The sequence below is a fragment of the Sardina pilchardus genome, chromosome 19, assembly GCF_963854185.1.
Source record: "Sardina pilchardus chromosome 19, fSarPil1.1, whole genome shotgun sequence".
NCBI lineage: Eukaryota > Metazoa > Chordata > Actinopteri > Clupeiformes > Clupeidae > Sardina > Sardina pilchardus.
The window spans coordinates 5693850-5714770 of record NC_085012.1 but is presented as its reverse complement, the minus strand read 5'-3'; the positions used below and the strand labels follow the sequence as shown (position 1 = coordinate 5714770).

Genomic DNA, 20921 nt, shown 5'->3' with positions numbered 1-20921 from the left:
ATTGTTTGTCTTGTAGTTAAACGTATCTGACGGTTTATCTATCAGGTTCAGTTTTAGAAAAAATAAAACAAGGATAAAGACAATGAGTCACGTAGTCAGCAGGTTAGTTTTCTTGGAAACAATTGAATGTGTTCTCCTTCACGTTCTTTCCCCAGAAAATACTAAAAGACACGGATTGCGTTTTGCCAGAAAGTCTAAGGAAAGCCCGTGGCAGCTCTCTATGTGAGGTAAGATTTTGTTTGATTAAGATTGGATTTTATGACTGCCATTAATGTAAATGAGTAGTCATTGGTTTTGTGATATGTTTAAATGTGTTTTGCATACATTAACTTAGATAATGCTTATTAAAAAAGCTGAATTGGTGCGGATGATCAAATTACATAAAAGCTAAATAGTTTTGTACACCTACCATTCTGCCCCCCATTTTAATACACTATAGTTGCACCTGTAATTAAAGATTGCTCATAACTTGAAACATTTTGTTATCTGAAGTAAATGTTTATTATTGTTGTTATTATTATTCTTGTTGTTATTATTGGGGCAATTGCTTTGTCGCTAGTTTGGAGTTTAACACGGTTTTAAACTCCAACTCCCAACTCCAGTAACACTCCATAATAAGGGTCCTTATTAAATAACAAACTAGTCATTAACTAACCTTTTGTTAATATTTGTTAATAGTTACTAAAATCTATCTATTTGCCACAAGTTCATGTTTTTTCATCATTAATATTAGTCATATATAACTATCAGTATGGGTCTCTCACACTGGAAATGAATGTTCACAAGGTTCACAGAGGTCCTCGATAAAACAAAACAGGCATAGCTGAAAGATGTATCAAATTTATGCGAAAACTACACTAAAGGTGATCAGGTTCAGACATAAATAGATGACTAATTAAATAGTTAATGATAAAAAAAAACATTACTTTGTGGCAAATAGATATTTAAGTAGCAATTAACAAATACTAACAAAGGGTTGGTTAATGACTAGTTTGCTATTTATTTAGGACCCTTATGATGGAGTGATACCCCAACACCTACTCCAGTTTAAAACCGTGTTAAACTCCAAACTAGCGACAGAACAATTGCCCCATTATTATTATTATTATTGTTGTTATTATTATATTAGAGCCTACCATAAGAATGGAAGCAGAAGAGGATATTGCTGTGATTGGGGTTGGATGCCATTTTCCAGGAGGCATGTTGCGCACATTAACACAGTAGACTTCTTTGTATGATCAGCATGCACTTTTCAGCAGTATGGACAACTGGGTAACACTTTACATTACAGATCGGTAATAAGTGGGTAATGTTATGGTAATATATGCAATTTAATGGTAATAAAATCTTTAAACCACATATTGCAAATAATTAATGTGTAATTTCTAGACAATTGCTGTGCAATTACCATACAACAACAATGCAAATAACTTGGATTTAAGGGTAAAATAAAATGATAATAACTGCTGTAAATATGTACTTACCGAAGCAATAAATATTTAGGAGTTACTTATTATGACATAGTATGTGACCTGTTATCTGTTGTTATGATGAAATAAATGAATAATTACAATACAATAACTATATCAGGGCTGTAATATACTGTTTTGTCTTTTCGAAAGTTTTTCTGTACGGTGGGGAGTTAGTGACATTCTTTCGAAAAGACAAAACTGTATTTTACAGCCCTGATACCATATAGTTATTGTGAAATTACCTTATTTATTTCATCATAATAACAGATAACAGGTCACATTTTACCATCAAACTAACTACAAAAACTTTGACCACTGTGTTATTGTGCCATAACACTTAAAAGTTACTATGTAATTTAGTCCTTCATAGCACAATAATGTTGGTATAATTACTGAAATATTATGTCACAATAAGTAAATCCTAAATATTTATCGCTCTGGTAAGTATATTTACTGCAGTTATTACCATTTTATTTTACCCAAGTTATTTGCATTGTTTTTGTATGGTAATTTCACAGTAATTGTCTAGAAATTACACATAAATTATTTGTTACATGTGATTTAAAAATATTATTACCATGAAATTGCATACAGTATATATTATCATAACATTACTCACTTATTACCGATCTGTAATGTAAAGTGTTACCGACAACTGCAAACACTGTGTTCTCCATACTATGATTTGTACATAATATAATAATTCACTACTACTATTTGTTATTCATATTCAAACATGTGCAAACATATTTCAGGTGAGGGTCTTGACAACTTCTGGAAGGTTCTAGTGGAAGGGAGAAATTGTACAGTAGAGATTCCAGATGAGAGATTCGACTGTTCCCAGTGGTATGATCCAGATGACAGCAAAATTGGAAAGATACGGACCAAGAGGGCTGCGCTCATAAATGGGTAAAGAAAAAATCAACACTGGACCTCTAATACATGATTTTCATATAAGTATTAGTGGAGCCACTCAAATATTAGGTAATTCCGTGTGAAATCACTCAATTTCAGCAAAATGGGGCAGGTGACCCTCTCTGAAAATCTGAAAAAGGTGTTTGTAGACCAAACCTATGCAAACATCTGAAATATAGTATATCTGTATAACCATTGCAAAACTACAGCCTTTTGAAACCATAATCATATTATATAGTCATAAGTCACAGTTACATCCTATAACACATTTGATTAATCTGTCCTTAAGAGAGTCAATAGTGCCATCAGCATGGGAAATGGCCCTGGTCATGCCCATTTTTAAATCAGGCGAAAGATCAGATATGGCCAATTACCGGCCAGTATTTTGCCTGCCATTTCTAAGATAATAGAAAAATGGGTGGCTAAATTATTAATTCAACATCTTATTTGGGTTCAGGACCCACCATTCAACAGAAACGTCAAACTGTTTTTAGAAAAGGTCAAAGGTTAGAGAGGAGCTCCTATGTTGGTGCTGTCTTCCTAGACTTAAAACGTGCCTTTGATACTGTCCATCATACAGTTCTCCTATCTAAATTAACATATTTTAACATCTCTGAGCAATCTCTCCACTCGATAAAATCTTATTGGTCCAGTAGAAAGCAATGTGTTCGTGTCAAGGACTCAAAGTCTCCATTTAGTGAATGCCCAGTAGGGGTCCCCCAAGGGTTGGCCCAATTTTAAATGATCTACCTGATGCATGCAAAAATGTTGATATTCAGCTGTATGCTGACGATGCTGTAATTTTTACACACGGCAAGAACTATCAAGAGGTAGCAGCCACACTTACATCTACAATGTCTGACATTGATAACTGGATGAACCTCAACACCAAAAAAACAGTCTGTATTCTGTCTGTAACAGAATATGAAAGTGTCAAAATCAAACGTGTTTCTTAGAGGACAGGAACTCGTCCTTGTTCATAAATTCAAGTACTTAGAAGTGCTCTATGACACAACACTACCATTCAAAAGTCACATAAAAAGCATTACACACAAAGTTAAATTTAATTTACAGAATTTTAAACAAGTAAGGCCATTTCTTGACACAAAAATTGCCAAGCTGTTTTTGTTTACCATGATCTTTTCCCATATTGAGTATTGTTTTATAAATTGGTCATCAACTAGGATGACCACACGTAAAAGCATTGAATCTTATTATAAAAAAGCTCTAAAAAGTTTTGATAAAAATACCCTGTCTTTTCACCACTGCAATATTCTACAGAGGCATAAACTTTTAAGTTTTGAGAATTTTAAAAACGTCAAGTATGCTTGTTTTATATATAAAGCGTCATACAACCTTGCCCCTCCCCCACCGTAAAGCTTTTTTTCAAAGACGTGAAAGCAGTGGTAGTACACGGGCCTCTATAAAAGGAGACTCCATTAAACCATTTAGACGTACCACTTTTGCCCAAAACGTGCTGTCAGTAATGGGAGGTAACATTTGAAGAGTTTGGTTCCAAAACGCTTTATCCACCATTTTGATGAATTTTCATAAATATTTTCTTTTAATTTTGTCTTGCAAGTAATTACAGTGGAACTGTATTGGTTTATGTTCAGTTGATTTATCTTTACTCAATCAAAACAAAAATAACTGCATTTTTGTTGATATTACCTGAAATACACAATTAAATAACATGACTTTTAATGTTTTTAAAAATGGATATATAGCGTTTTGGAATCAAACTCTTCATTTGGAATAGCCTACCTCTCCAAATAAGAGAGTGCCCCACTTACAACACCTTTAAAAATCATTTAAGACAGTGGTACCTTCAAAACCAAAAATGCAATCACTAAATGTTACACATCTCATACTGTATATTCTCTCTTCATCTTCCTTTTGTTGCTGCTGTATACTTGTTTATTGTACCTGTTCTTGCTTGTTCTGCTTGTTTGTCTGCATGTATATTTGTTTTTCTGCCTTGGTGTAGATTGTCATCTTTATACCTTTTGGTGATGTCCATGTCAGCATTGTACCTGTGTTGGTGGTGTCCATGTTTTGTCTTTTTTTGTTGTCTATTGTCTTTTTTAGATATGTTTTTATGTTACCTGCCAGGGGACTACAGATGAAAAGTAGTCATTTGACTAATTCTGCCATATTTACATGGGTGTATGTTTTATACAACAATTTTCATAAATATGCATGGTCCCTACCAAATAAACCAATACATAAATACAAAATAAATAAGATGTGTTATGCTTCAGGCCTGTAAAGATTTGCAGTGTTCTTAAGAGTAGTGTAGAGTAGTGTAGTGTCTTAGTGTAAATCTAATTTTGTTTTAAATGTGTAATAGAGTGAATGAGCTTGACCAGAAGTTCTTTGGGATCACTGATGCTGAAGCTGAGCAAATGGATCCTCAACAGAAGCTTTTGTTGAAGTGCACCTACCGAGCACTGGAAGACGCTGGAATACCAATGGAGGAAGCCAGTGGGACCAGGACTGGAGTTTACATAGGTACACTGAGAAAAATGTACTTACTTGAACATTTATTTACTTGACTTTATCATGTACAGTACATCGGTTGCATGTGAATGACATGCAACCGGTTTACAAAACTGATTAATGCTGTGATAACCCAATTTGATCATTTCAATGAAATTGATTAAGTTAAGTTTACATGAAGTATTTGTCAGAGTTACACAGGGGGCACGGAAAGTAGGCATTCAGAGATCTACTGATATTGCAACATCAATCTTAAAAAAAACTCTTTTTTTATTGCACCAGAACAAGAATCATACATCTGAAACATAGAAAAATAAACCAGGTCAAAAGACCATACAAAATATCCATATATTTTAAAATAAACATTCCAATCCCAAATACACTTTCATCCTCTGTATCTCCGCCTTCATCCTGCAGGGGGAGGAACCGGCCACGAGACCCAGTCCTTATCCCAGTCTTGACACAGCGAGCTGGAGCAAAGATCATTGAGGGCAGAGCAAGATACTTCGTCATAGTTCATGTTTATGGGCGCAAAAAGGGGGATCACTTCCTCTGCATAAAGGGGTGTGTCATGCCCATAGATTTCAATGGAACAGTTGTTGCCTCTGCTCTGCATACAGGGGGATTTTGATCCCCCCCTTTTGCGATTCGGGTTCCAGGAAGTGGCTTCTCATGAAGTATCTTGCTCCGCCCCTTAATGATCTTTGGCTGGAACCAGAGCCCATTTAGGGAGAGCCGGTCCACTCGCTATTAACTCCATTGTACCTGCAGTTCCTGTTGCAGTTCCGCTAGGGGCGATCACGAGCAAGTGCAAAACAATGGGGGTCTATGGAGCTAGACGGCTAAATTGGTCTGTTTCACCTGATTGTCATTGAAAAATCGAGGATCGGAATTTAGTGTCTGCAAGCTCAATATGGATTATAGGTCGAAAGTTGAAAGAACAATTACTTTTGGCCCTTTGGTTTCTCACAGGCTTGGTCGTTGTTGCCCATAACACACTAGCATCCTGCTAATGAATGACGTCATTGACACGTTTGAAAGGCATTTTAGAACAATCAAGGGACCAGCCATGTCCTGTGGTTTGATGTGTTTTAATGTCTATTATGTTGTATGTTCCTTAATGTGCCAACTCACTTGTCTGCACACCAAATCTACCTCCGGGTATAAATAAAGTTATCTAATCTAATCTAATCTAATGTGCATTTTCTTTGACCCCCCTTTCGCATGCAATATTCCGATTTCTTCACAAAAAATTATATCCAGAGAAAAGTGGATTTTAGGAGAAACTCCATTCACCTCCATTCATTCTCCACTTGCTCGCGCTCACCCTCTAGTTGCAGTACCATGCGGAAGTATTTAGAGAGTGGTCGTTCTTCCCCTATTAGACATTAGGTGCATCTCATGCAACGTTTATACGTCCTCCCTCGCTCCTCCGGCCTCGATCCTCACTGATCTACTTAAAGACTGATGGGGTGGAAACAGTGGGATAGTCTATCCCTTCTTCTATCTTTCTTTATGTAGATCAGTGAGCATCGAGGCCCGAGGGGCGAGGGAGGACGTATAAACGCTGCATGAGAGGCACCCATTCTCTGCTGGAGCTCTCTCCTGCAACTCCCTGATGATCTCGTTTCACCGCAGCTGTTACTCATTTAGTCTCCATCACACCTGGGTCAGAGACGGTTTATAAAGCGAGACGATTCATATGAGGGTAAATTCTGGTTTCATTGTGACGCAACTGCCACTCCCATTTAGGAGGCAAACGGAGGTATTTCTATGGGAAAAATAAACCTGTTATCAACGGCACCTGCTTCTGCTGATTCTACACCGTTCTAAACCGATTATCTCGTCACTGATCACGCGGATCAGGCGGAAGTGGTGCCATTTCATTCCATTGAAAAACCCCTTTATGATTCATCTTAGTAACTATACGATCTTTGCCCGGGTCTTCGCTTTCACCCCATTCCTCTGATTTTGCCTTCTCAGCAGATGTTCCCACTTTGCAGCCTTAAACAAACTTTTCAACTTTGTGCCAAGACTTTCCGTCTTTGCAGTCGGAGCAGCAGCTGCAGCCTTTTCTGCAACATTTCAGTTCTAGCTCTCTCTAGGCCTCTTCCAACACTTGCAGCATTTTCTTGACGCCTTTGTTGAAGCAATCCCTTTAAGAGGGGGTCAAGACACTCCTCACCTGTAGCTTGCATTGTTCCAATCTAACCAGCATTCTTCTCACTTTTCCCCTGATCCGAAACTCCACCACTGCCTTCTGCCATCCTACCTCGCTGTGGGCAAACCTTGAACAGGTTCTCCGTTGAACCACACAAGCTGCAGGACTTGAGTGCAGAGCACTCTGCCACCGCAGCGATCCCCAGAGCCACACAACCTGCATCTTCTCAGTTCACACTCACCCATCTTGTGGCACACACTTGCAGCACTCCCCTGGATGTCCTTTGATAAACAAATACCCTGTCAGGCCCCAAAGCAAAGGACTGTGGAGGGTAGATAGTCGTCTTGTCGGCCTTCATCCGAAGCTTCACGCTGTACTTTCTTTTCCCAGTCCAAAATCCATTCCTATCCAACAGTTTTAAGCCTCTCTTACATCCACACAGTATCTTCCCAGGAAAGCCACAATATCACTCACTCTCTAAGGGGTTGAACACATGCACAACCACCAATGCAAAGGAGTCCATTGATGAAAGACAGCCCATTCAGCTCACCTGATCGTGCTACTTTAATACAACCTGCAACTTTCCTCTTAGCCTGTCGTAACTGGGGGGTATTCCATCAACCTCGCTAACCGTAAATCCTGGCTAACTTTGATAAGCCTCGCTAATTTTAGAGAGAGTTCGGTTCCATTACTCCCGCTAACAGGAATCTCAGCTGAGTTGCTGGGGTAACATATGCTTCTGAACTAACCTGGTCAGTGGCAGGCTAACTGCCAAGCTAAATTAATCTGTGTTGCAAAAAAAAACATCAGTCGGAAAACGAGTCCCAAAAGATGGTTCCGTCAACCTGTGCTTTCGTCACCTGTAGCCTACAACTTCAAAAATAGAAGGAGAATTTTTTTTTTTCTGATAGTGTTACCAAGCATTGATTTAGGCTACCTATTCGGTAATTTCAAAGAATTTATGAAAAGTATGCAACTTACATTGTTTGAACTTGATATGTGTGTGGTCCAAGGAATCTTGTGGCTCTCTGCAATTTGCGACTCTGGTGGTGTCATGCGCAGCGTGACGGGATAACACACACATCATGTTTTGCGTGTTCTCGGGTTCGGTTCCCATGCGATGAATAGACATGTTAACACATTAGGCTAATAATGCCATGTTTAGTTATACTCTTTAATAAAATGCATATCACTATTGATAAAGGTCATGCACATTTAGTAGCTTGTTCAGTGACAGTAGGCTATCAGTGGGCTATATAGTAGTATATAGCCTAATTCTGTAGCCTTTATAGGCTATAATTAAAACCGCTTCATGTAGTCTATTGATAAGGCCTAGGCTAGTTCATGGATATCAAATCAACTGTAGGCTATTACACAAATTAAATGACAAATTGAAACAAATTTTAAAATGACAAATTGAAAGCCAATATTGCATTTCAGATAGTTATATTTCACACACTTTGGCAGAACTATAGCCTATGCTTACAGTATGTCTGCACGGACACATTACTACAGGAACAAAGCATGGTTCATCTCAAAGCATAACATAAGATAAAACTTGGCTACAAATTCTACTGGTCTCTAAACATAGTCCTCTTTTAGGAACTCTTTTAAAAAACTTTTGCCTACACTGTTAGCTGCATGATTATCCCAGCATTCCTACAAAGGCTCATGAACACATTGAAATGGTGGCACCAAGGTATCACATGTGTTCATTTGCCTTACTGGTTCAGTAGGCCTACTTAGGTGCTTCACTTTCATCTAACATGGCTCTGTTGGATGAATACATTGCTGTGGTAAAATAAGTCAGTTAAACTAATAATAACATTGTCTTTGAAATAAAAACATCAGTTTGTTTAATTGAATGTTTTGTGATTTAGTAAATGTGACAAACCCTCTTTTCCTTTCCCCCCTAGCCTAGAATATGTAGGCTACGCTTACCTTACTTGATTAAATTAGATAAAGTGGATTACTCAAATGAAATATCTATTTGAAGGATGTGTTTCATTCAAAATGTTTCATGTAATTGTAGCGTGATATGGTATGATAAATCGGACAGCCCTAACTTTTAATGTTTTACAGTGTAGTTTTTGCACATATTTGTATATGAGACATTTAAGAGTGGAAACCTCATTCAAGATTCTTATTATTTCTATTATAGGCTATCCACCAAACGTACTGATTTTTTTATTATGTTTTTGCAGGATTAATGCACCAAGACTTTGAACGTCAAATGAAAGCAAATCAAATCAATCACTGGACTGGCACCGGTGTGGCTATGAGCATAGCATCCAATCGGATCTCCTACACCTTCAACCTCACGGGGCCGTCATTCACACTCGACTCTGCCTGTTCTTCATCCCTTGTGGCCCTTCATCTCGCATGTCAAAGCATTAGACAGGGTAAGTCTGAAAAATTGCTATAATTTCTACACTGTAAAAAATCTGTGAGGCTCTCCTTCCAACTCCTCTTCCAAGGCAGCTAATCATAATTTATGGCCATTTGCGTTAACAAACAAGGAATTTTACTCTGGTTAATCTTTGTTGCACTTATTAGAAACAGGGCAACACAGGTAACCCAACAAATACATGCTAAGATCCTATAATTCGCTAGGAATTCTAGATTAATCCAAACAAACAAAAACCCAGCCTAGCCTAGCCTTCCATTCAGCTGAAGTAAGCTAGCTAGTTAGCTATAGCGGGAGCTAGCATAAGGGAAAAAAATGCTAACACCAAGATCACACAAACACTTTAACACCATAAATCAGTTGAACATAATGACACAACTGCAAAATAATGTACACAGCACACAGCTGGGTGTGAGGGTCTCCTTCCAACTCCTATAAAAAGCAACAAATGAAAATGTTAAACAATAGCGATGCTAACTATTAGCTGTTAATCGCTAACCAATGTACAGTAATACAGTAAGCTAATAACTAGCTAGTTAGTCACAGGCAGCAGTGATTCTTAACCATAGGACCAAACTTGGGCCATCAGCACTCCCAGAGGGCCACAAAAAAACGTTCAGTTTTGCACCTGTAGGTAGTATTGCTACCTGTCCCGGTTTCACCTGATTGTCCCGGTTTTTAATGGTCTGTCCAGGGGTGGGAAATATTCTTCCGGGACACTGAATGTCCCGGTTTTTCTAGGTTGTCCAAACTACGGACCACGGGCCAACTGCTGCCCGCCACGCATTTTAATGCGGCCGCCGATGTCTATGGCAGCCCGTACGTGCGGGGGCACCCGAAAGCTGCCATTAAGTGAATCCTGCCATATCTAAATACAATTATCCTTAACTTTGCGTAATGTTATAATACCAAAGTCGCACCTGTGAAATGTCAATAAATACCAAGTGTGCGCTTTTTGGATGTGAAAGATGATCTAATAGTAAACAATCAACGAAACGATGGATTTGGTTTATTATTGAATTCAAATCAAACCAAGAGCTGGGTCAATTCAACCTATACAGTGTTACCTGCCACAGTGCCACTTTGTAGGCCCTACTATAAAAATTGGGCCTCAAGAACCTCTGCAATATGTATAACTAGCTAGTTAGCCACAGGCTTATATTTCACCATGTGACATTATTACTTAATACAATACATGTACATTAAAACAGACAAGTTACTACTATAATAGTACATGAAGGGAAATGTGCAAAAAGAAATAATATACAAAATCAATAGATTTTATTTGGAAGACCAAGAAAAAATAAATATCAAAATCAGTTTTGGCCCTGAGGTCGTTTTTTAAATGTTCTATTTTGATCTGACCATGAAATCAAAAGTCTGAAAAACAAAGTGTTATTTGTTCGTTTGCATTACTTTCATAAACAAATGCTGAAATAACAAATCTTGATTTTGGATTCTCAATTGGATATAAAATGAATGAATGTACACGGACTCGACTAATCTGTGTGTTTTATTTTGGTTTTAGAAAGGCCTGTATAGAAAAAACAAGTACACTTTCATTTTTGATTGTTTGTTTTAAGGGATTTTCAGGATAACATCCACTTATGAATGTATGCATTCTACTCATTCATTATTACAGGGGACTGTCAGATGGCAGTTTGTGGAGGTGTCTGTTCCATCCTTGATCCAAAAGCCTTTGTGCCTCTCAGCAAAGCCAAGATGATCTCACCTGATGGCACCAGCAAACCTTTCTCTAGCAGAGCAGATGGCTACGGCAGAGGAGAGGGCTGTGGAGTTGTCCTACTGAAACCTCTTAAACAAGTAGGATGTGGTGCATTAGTCACAATAATATGTGGAAAGCAATCATATGAGTTTGACAAGCTCAAGTACAAGCATCAAGTGCGAGTTCAGGGAGTTCTGTCGTTCAATCAGAAATAAATGGGGTTATTTTTTAGTAATAATTGATCCATAAATATAGCCTGGGTGTTCCCATCCTGCCTTGCGCGGTGATTTCAATCACGCAGCTAAGGCAGCCTGGAAACTAACACTCACATTTTCGCCTGATGTTGGCGACCAATCACAGAACAGGGGAAAAAGCAAGACCATGATGAGCTATGCACAGACGCATTGATAGACATCCGTGGCGCCCAATGAGCGGATCTAGGCATTTTTTTCAAATACGAGAAAATGAACGTCTGGTTGCAAGACCACGTCGCATTTGAGAAGTGGTAGGCGCTAGCAGGCTACCATAAATATGTATCATTTGTGTAATGTGTAATTTGTTACTCACAACTAAAAACATTGTATACAAAAAGACAACAGACTAACAGAATTTTTTTTCTTCGTTTTTTTCTCAGGCTCTTCAAGACTTTGACAATATTTGGGGCATTATCAGCAAAACAGCAGTTAACCAAGATGGCCACTCTGTTTCTCCAATGACCAAGCCGTCTATGGTTCAGCAGGAAGAGTTGTTCCGCAAAATCTATTCTACACCGACTGACCTGACCAGTGTCCAGTACATAGAGGCTCATGGGACTGGAACACCAGTAGGTGACCCAATAGAAGCAGGCAGCATCTCAGAGGTCATTGCCAAAGCCAGACCAGCAGGGTCAGAGGCTCTCATCATAGGCTCTGTTAAAGGTAACATTGGACACACTGAATCAGCTGCTGGTATAGCTGGACTGATAAAAGTTCTGCTAATGATGAAACATGAGACAATAGTTCCATCAGTGTTCTACAGTGAGGACAGTTCCAGTATAGATCTGAAGTCTTTGAATCTAAAGATACCCACCAAAGCAGAACCATGGAAAGACACAGGTAAATGTGGAAGAGTAGCAGGAGTCAATAACTTTGGTTTTGGTGGGACAAATGCACACACAATTGTTAAACAATACAAAAGAGCTCAAGTCCCTAAACCTGCGATTAGACAAAGACAAAGTCTATATTTTGTTCTGTCTGCAGCATCAGAAAAGTCTCTTAGTATGATGATTGAGGACACAATTGAGAAGATCAGTAATGACGACACAGGCAATGTGTCATTGCTTGCATACACATCAGCATGCAGAAGAAGTCATCTAAAAAACAGATATAGGGTAGCGTTCCTATCTTCTTCTTTGACAGATCTCCGAAAACAGCTCCAGTCATCTCTGAATACAAAAGTTGCTCCATCTGTTCCAAACCCTAAGTTAGTGTTTGTATTCTGTGGAAATGGTGTGACCTACAGAGGTATGTGCAGGCAGCTCCTTAAAGAAGAACCTGTTTTCAGGGAAAAGGTGCAAGAAATTGAAGCCCTTTTCCAAAGCTACAAACCTCTTAAAATGATTGAAGCACTAGAATGTGACAGTGATAACAGTGTGGAATTTTCCAGACCTGATGTTATCCAGCCCCTCCTCTTTGCCATTCAGGTTGCCATTTACTGTCTCCTGAAGTATTTTGGAGTAAAACCAGATGCCGTTCTAGGGCACTCTGTGGGAGAGGTGGCCGCTGCTCATTGCTCTGGCTTGTTGTCTCTTGAGGATGCTGTGAAGGTCATCCATTACCGTAGTGATTTACAAAGCAAGGTCACAGGAGGGAAAATGCTGGTTGTCGGTAACATGGCTGTATCAGAGGTCTTGAAAAGCCTTCCGTCATACTCAGGAAAGGTTTGTTTGGCTGCTCACAACAGCCCTCAGTCTTGCACACTGTCAGGCGATGCAAATGTTGTTGCTAGCCTACATCAAACATTAAGAAATGGAGACAATGGACAAAATCTGATTCTACATGTACTGGATGTCCCTGCAGCCTACCATAGTCATGCAATGGACCCCATCTTGTCTGAGATTGAGAAACACATTGGGTCTTTGGGAAAGAATGAGAAAGTGGCTGAACTATACTCAACTGTCTCAGGTAACATATCCTCAATGAATGACTTCTGCACAGGAGGATACTGGTCCAAAAACATCAGAGACCCTGTCTTATTTGAGCAAACGCTCATGTCTGTAGCTAAAGACAAGAATACTGTCTTCGTAGAGATAGGTCCTAGGCGAGCATTGCAGTGGAACATCATTGAGACTCTTGGCAAAGACACTGTGGTACTGTCCTCAGTACTGCCAGACAGAGACCATGAGACAATACTCTCAGTTGTAGGGAAACTGTTTGAACTTGGAGTTCACATAGACTGGGGGCAGTTTTATAAAGGTTATGAGAGCCCACCAACTGTTTTACCAAGGTACCAGTTTGATGTTAAGAGCAAGCCACTGCCATCTGCGTTTAAAAAGGGAAAAATTGCAAAGTACCATCCTGTGTTAACACCATCAGGCAGAGAGGACGCTGAATTCAGCTGTGACCTATCTTCTACTGCAGTGTCTTACCTGCATCATCATAAAAACAATGATGTTGCCATCATCCCGGGTGCCTTTCACATTGAGCTAGGCTTGGCATCTTTCTTGGCTCATGTGAAACCCAGAGTAACTCTGAATGCCCTTCAACTCAGTATTAGCTTTGAGAGTCCATTTCCTCTGACAAAGAATCCGACAGAGTTGAAAGTTAAACTAGCACCAGGCAAATACGAGACTGTGTTCAAGGTACAATCCAACACTGCAACCTATGCTTCAGGAGTAATAGAGTGTAAAAAGGGAAGGTTACCTGTAGTGCCCAGTATCTCTATTCAGGATCTGTACAAGAGGTGCAATACCACCATGACTTCTGAGAACTTGTACGATGCCTTGAGTCTGCATGGCTTCCAATACACCTCTGTCTTCAGAAACAAGGCGGATGTTCATTGTGGGGAGGAATATAGGGAAGCTCTCTCAACTGTGACAGTCCCTGACGAGTTACTTCCTCAGCTGCATGACTATTGCATTCACCCAGTGATTTTAGATTATGCCTTTCAACTTGCACATTTCACTGTAGCAAAGGCCTTCATAGCAAGGTCTGGATTTCCCTATGCAGGTGGGGTCACTGTCTTTGAGCCCCTGCAAGATGAGATGGTCATTTATCTGAAGGCCACTGTTGTTGGAGAAAACCATATTGAAGTCTGCGGCTGTTTTGCAAGCATAGCTGGAAAAGTTTTGGTTGAGATTCAACATCTGATGATCAAATACCTTGGAAGCAATTCTCAGATTGTTGAAGACTTGTTTTACCACAATGAGTTCATTGTGGTCTCAGAAAACCCTGAGCCCAGCTATGCTTGCAGAGCCTTGGTCTTTGCCGATCAATTAGGCATAGCCAAAGGCTTGCAAAACCATCTAAATCCTGAGTCTGTATACATTCCATTCAGACATGCCAAAGAATTCCTCAGCATTGGACTTCAGGGTACACTGTCCAAATACAGTATATCATTTAAAAGCATTCAGGAAATATTGTTTATTTGGAGTGAGCTAGACCTCACTCTTTACAGTGTGGATGATGCTTTGGAGAATCTGGTTATGTGCTGTGAAGCCTTTCGTCGAATAGCATTAGAGCTGAAGACAATCAACTTCCCAAATTCCTTCAGAACAGTGACCTATAGGTCTGCAGATTGTACTGTAGACCACATCAGCCCTGGGTTTGTGCTGTCTGGTATGACACGAAGCTGTGCAGTAGAGATCTCAAACCTCTCCTTTCAGCTGATTGACATTGGCTCTGACTCAGCAGAAGACATCAGAGCCTTGTCTAATGTCCTTACTTCCTACCCCAGCAGCAAATACCCAGAATTGGTGGTCAAAGATGGGCAAATTCTCCAGCCACAAATTGTGCACACTTTTTCACCTGGAGTGAGTATAGACACCAATGTTGTGAGTTCAAAGGCTGCACTGCTCATGTTACAGACTGCTGATCCTTTCAAAATGTCACATTTGTCAGCCTTTATCTCTGACAGGGAGGTTGGCCAGATTCCTAAGAGAAGCGTGAAAGTAAAGCTGACTAAAATCTGTGTGCATACCTCTGACTACTTTCCAGTCAGCGTTACTGACTTTAAAGATGGAGACTCTATGTACTGGAGCACACAAACAAAGCAGAATCACAAACTCCTGGCTCTTGACTTCAGTGGCACTGTCACAGCTGTTGGAAAGGAAGTGAGCAAGCTAAAATTGGGAGACCATATTGCTGCATGCTACCCTGTCACTGCTTCATCGGAAGTCATAGTTCCTGAAGCCACTTGCTACAGAACAAAACATTTTCCATTTTTGAGAGAAATCCCCTGCGTGTCTTATTTTGCATTGGCATGGGCAGTCTTGTACCATGCACTGCCAGAACTGAAACAGTCCAAACAAATTGCCATCTTTTCCCCTGTTCCAGATTCAGGTTTGCTGAAGGTTTTAAACTTGACTGCAAATAGATCTGGGTGGGACTCCATTGTCTGTACAGAATTAGGTTGCCCTCATCAGGATTTGAATAAGATGGATGCATTTGTCCTCTTGCCACCTTTTGGTAAACATTTGTTAGACAAAGTATGTGAAATCCCTGCTGCAAAATACATTGTTGCAGTTTGTGAGAAGGACCTGCCATCCCACACTTCAACAAACTTCCTAACAGAGGTTAACAATTCTTTACATATTCAGCCAATTCTTATGCCCAGTATTCTGGGGCAGAGTTTCCTCAGAGCAAACACACCAAAGATTTACAAATGGCTCAAGTCACTGCACCTGACTAGACATTCATTTAATGTCTCAGGGGTAACTTTTCAAAGGCCAACATCTGGCAGTGTAGAGATCCCAGAATCTCTAAATTCTCAGTCATACTTGACCTGTGCAACCATACCTACAGTGGTACTCACAAATGATAATGCAGGATGTCCACTGTCTGATATCCCATTAGTGCCAAAAGTGCATCAGTTTTTCCAGAAGAATTCTTTGTACATTGTGGCTGGCGGACTCACTGGACTGGGTTTAGAGACGGTGAAATTCATTGCTTTCAGAGGAGGAGGACACATCGTCATTCTCTCCCGACGAGATCCCACTCTTGAAATGCAGCATGACATCGATGCCATAAAACAACAAGGAGAGGCTGTGATTGTCAGTTTGCAGTGTGATGTTTCACAACCAGCAGATGTAGAAAAGGCAATCACATATATTGAACACCAATTTCCCTCCATTGCGATCAGAGGAGTCTTCCACAGTGCAGTTGTGCTTCATGATGGGCTCATTGAGACACTTAATAAATCCCTCTTTGAGAAAGTCTTTAAGCCAAAAGTGAATGGAGTTCTTAATTTGCACCGTGCTACCAAGCAATGTAAGCTAGATTACTTTGTTTGTTACTCATCCATCACCTCTTTCATTGGAAATGCCTCTCAGACAAATTACGCAGCTGCAAACTCATTCCTTGATTCATTCTGTCACTACAGAAGACGTCTTGGACTTGCTGCCCAGTCCATAAACTGGGGCGCTCTAAACCTTGGTCTTCTGTTAAACAAAGACCACTTCCAAAGGTTCCTCGAGGCAAAAGGTTTGGCAGTGATGAATGTCTCGGAGATTCAAAAGAGTCTCGAAGAGTGCCTTCTCCTGAACAAACCTCAACAGGTTATTTGTAAATTTAATTTCAAGAACATGATCAGTAATGTCCTGTTTCAAAATGCATCACTCCGAACACGCCTTGAAACATTGGTGCAGGGTGGACTCAGAAAAGCCACTCCGTTGTCCTCATATGTTGAGCAAATGGTTTCTCCATCTTCTCCCAATGATTTTATCAAATCGCTACTCAGTGAAACAGTCAATGTGCAAATTGATGAACTGAGTGAAGAAAGACTTCTCTCAGCTCTGGGCCTTGACTCAATGTTGGCTATGACATTACAGAACCTCATTTACCAAGGGAGGGGTGTGAGTGTTCCACTAGTAAAACTGTTGGATCCAAACAGCACAGTTGCTACCTTGGTGGAATTTCTACAAGTTGATCACTGATATCAGAACTACTGTTAAAATCTCGTCAGCGCTCTGAATATTCAATGAAGATCTATGACATGAGAGAGAGTGGTGTGTTTTTGAAGGATATCTCCAAGGCTGTGGGGATTACCAATACCATAATGCTACAATCGACCAATCAAGTTTAAAGATATCAAATTGTGTTTTCAAATCATTTATTTAGATTTCTGTTTATTCTTCTTTTGCCTCACATATAAATAGTTCTAAAGTTGGTTTTGGCAATTATTTAATGTAATAATTAGTGTTCTAGACCAGGGTTTCTCAATGTATGTGCAGGGACACCATTCAGTTTCCTTTGAGGTTAAACGTAGGTAAACGTTAATGGAAAATACGGTCATTTGATCTGATTCACTGAATTTCTAGAAATGAATGATTCTTTTTTTTGCGCTAATCATCTTTGTAATAAAAAATTTCACTAATTTGCTTGGACTTTAAAATCACAGAACTCTCAAAGAAATTACGAGGTTGATCTTGATGCCCCAATGGGAAGTAGCTGAGATACAGTAGTTGAGACACTGTAAGCATTTAAAAAGAACACTCCTGAAATATACTCAATTATGTATGTAGCTTATTGTTCCACACATATCCAACCGTAACATGTGTTTTGTTGTTGTTGTTGTTGTTGTTTATTAAGTAATTTCAATTTATGTTGGCAATTTATCTGATGGCTACAACAGAAAATCACATTGAAATGTAATGATCTCTAATTATGGTTTCCTGAGCTAGATTTGTTCGTAAAGAGTGAACAGCAAACAACTCAAATGCAAAATGTAATACATTGTTGCATTAATAAATATACTAATTAATTAACTAATAAAACTAGATAAATTAACACATGTTTTTGTTGTGCTGATTGTGTATGTCCATTGCTCTAAAATTTTAATTGAGTGATATCTATCTATTTATATTGATCATCACTGTAATGAATATGTTCACACTAAGCAATCACAAATGGGTGACTAAATACGATTGTCAAATGACAGCCAAATGTACACCTACTGTATGGTGATATCGGTTTGTGCCGTGTTAAATCCTTTGTTAGCTGGTATGAAAGACATTGATCTAGTTTGACCACAAATTCACAGCAGAACAGAGGTGCATCAGAACCTTGCTGATCATCAGACCATTGTACTATCCCAACATGAATACAGAATGTATCTAAAGCCCCCCTGGTAGAATTAGCTATAGTTCTCCCTCTGCTGGAGAAAGTGTGCATGCTATTTCTTATTAACTGTGGAAAAAAAAGGTAATAATAAAGCACATGGATTTGTTTACAAGCTAGCGAAACGGTTGTAGGGGCAACAATGACACCATATCAAATTTTGAAAATGTAAATTGCGACTATTTCATGGAAAATATGTTCATTTTGAATTTAATGCCAACAAGTTTACCACTGTGCTGCTTCACCTCATTTAACAAAATTAGAGTTTTATTTTGAGAATGAAATGTAGTCCCATTACTCCCCAATATAGGATTGCAGTTGCTCAACAGTTTTGGGTATTCTTAGTCATGTTTTTCATTCCATGATACACCTAATCTGACAAATCTGGACTGCAGACAGGCCACTGTAAGACCTAGACTCTTCCCCTGTAGAGACACACTGTTTAAATGTGTGCAAAATTCATTTTGCCATTGTTTCCTGACATATTCATGGTCTTCCCTGGGAAAAAAACATTGCCTGGCAGTAAATGTTGCTCAAAATCATTCAGAATTGATTGTGCTTTGCCAAATGTGCAAGTTGCCCATGCTGTAGGCACTACTGCTCCTCCACAGTGTCATAGATGTTGGGTTTTGAACTGAGCACTAAAACAAGTTGGATAGGTTGGATACTTGGGCCCTCTCCTCTTTATCTCAGAACAGTCCATGACATCACAAAGAATGGCAAATTGTGATTGGTCTAACCACAGGACATTTTTTTTTCATGTTGCCTCAGTCCATGTCAAACAAGCTCAAGCCCAGATAAGATGGTGGTATTTTCTGTATCATGTCTGTGTATCATATCAACAGGCCTACTATTTTGGATGTTATCATTTTGGCTGCTGATTTTGAATTGAGTATCAACTGCGCACAAATATCATGGTTATCAGAGGTTTTCCTGAACCCATGACAATGGCAGGTCTGGAAACTGGTGTGGAAACTTGATGCAGTGTCATCTGAGGTCCAAAAGACCATGGCCATTCAATTTGTTTTTCAGCTCTTTCTCTTGTTTGCAAAGATTTCTGTGGATTATGGAAATGTTTTAATAGTATTATTTCCTAGAGATAATGAACTCCCCTAATACTTCAAAATGTTATGCTAAGAAGCATTAAAATGACATTGTTTCATCATTTGTGCACAGAGTGATGCATCTTTACTAAGAGACCCTGCCTCTCTTGGATGCTGTTTTTCATTATGTTCATATGTTTCAATTGACTTTGTATGCCCTTTTACAACAGGCTGGTAGGTTGATTTTCAGAAGTGACCATTAGCCATTGGCTATTGGCCATTTTTGAGTAAAAGTTGTCAAACAGACTTTTCTAGGGGTATCTAAAATGTCAGGAAATTCCATATATTTTTTATTTTACATCATGCGCGTATAAGGCGGTCATCTTGGATTTTACACACTACTGAGTTTCACGTAAGCGATAAAGCTTGACAAACAGCAAAAATGCATTAAAGATAACATTATAATAAAAAAATACCCCTATAGGTTATTGCCAACTTTTACTCAAAAATGCCTGAAGAAAGGAACATTTTTGTGATTTCAACCTGGTCTAACAACTACAATACATGCTGTGCAGAAGGGCACAACAGCAACTTTGTCTTTAACTCACTTAGTTTTTTATTTCACTATTGTTACTGAACACAACATTCATCATACTTAGAGGTTATGTGAAACATCACAGCCAGTGACAACACCTCAAGATGTGCCTTAACAAGAATGTATCAAGGCCTCTTAGACCTATCCCTACTAAACGTTCCATATACTGAAGCTTATTTCTCAAGTAATTGTTATCAGCATAAATGGTGCTTCATGTGCTTTTTCAAATGTTGGTTTGTGTTTACTGTAATGACACAAAACACATTTTTTAGAAAGGGAAGATTTGTTTCCTTTTCCAAGAGATGTACAGTATTGTGTGATGTTTGCATGGTTTAGTGTAAGGTTTTTATAGTTAGTGTGTAACCCGTAGTGTCAAGGACTGAACAACATAAGCAATCCAAAGAAAATATAATGTAAAATGTAATTCCTGTTTTGTTCAGAATTGTATCAATCCATATTTGTTCTTTACATGTTATTGTTTCTATTAAAACATTTCTCTACAATGCCACATGCAACAATGTTTTAAAAATATCTGCTATCATATTTATTTGTATGAATACATTGTGGTCTGGAAATATATATTTTATAAAATTTTACCCATGGACATACAACAACATTTTATATACAGTTTTCTTAAGTAAACTAAATGCTATTTAAACCACTGAGATTTACATCAAATACACACGACGTCTTTAAAAGTAAGGTATGTTATATCACAATATGACCGTGCAAGTAATTCACAAATTCATATTCACACATCAATTCATACATTTTCTTGTAAATCATTTTA

At 38.9% G+C, this 20921-nt stretch overlaps 1 protein-coding gene across 1 annotated transcript; it reads left to right on the top strand.

The window, feature by feature from the left end:
- The first annotated feature begins 1143 nt into the window (after nt 1–1143).
- Nucleotides 1144–18306, top strand: LOC134066175 (uncharacterized). Its single transcript, XM_062521418.1, has 6 exons — nt 1144–1198; nt 2228–2381; nt 4738–4898; nt 9252–9449; nt 11097–11278; nt 11815–18306. Exons 1-6 carry the CDS (start codon nt 1144–1146, stop codon nt 17308–17310), a joined length of 6246 nt encoding a protein of 2081 aa, XP_062377402.1. The 3' UTR covers nt 17311–18306.
- Nucleotides 18307–20921: the final 2615 nt, after the last annotated feature.

Bases quoted from the DNA above. Each gene is read 5' to 3' on its own strand.
- LOC134066175 (XM_062521418.1), top strand. From the start codon at position 1,144: ATGGAAGCAGAAGAGGATATTGCTGTGATTGGGGTTGGATGCCATTTT. The intron at 1,199-2,227 runs GCATGTTGCGCA...AACATATTTCAG, and splicing joins TGGATGCCATTTTCCAGGAG to GTGAGGGTCTTGACAACTTC. The intron at 9,450-11,096 runs GTAAGTCTGAAA...TCATTATTACAG, and splicing joins ATGTCAAAGCATTAGACAGG to GGGACTGTCAGATGGCAGTT.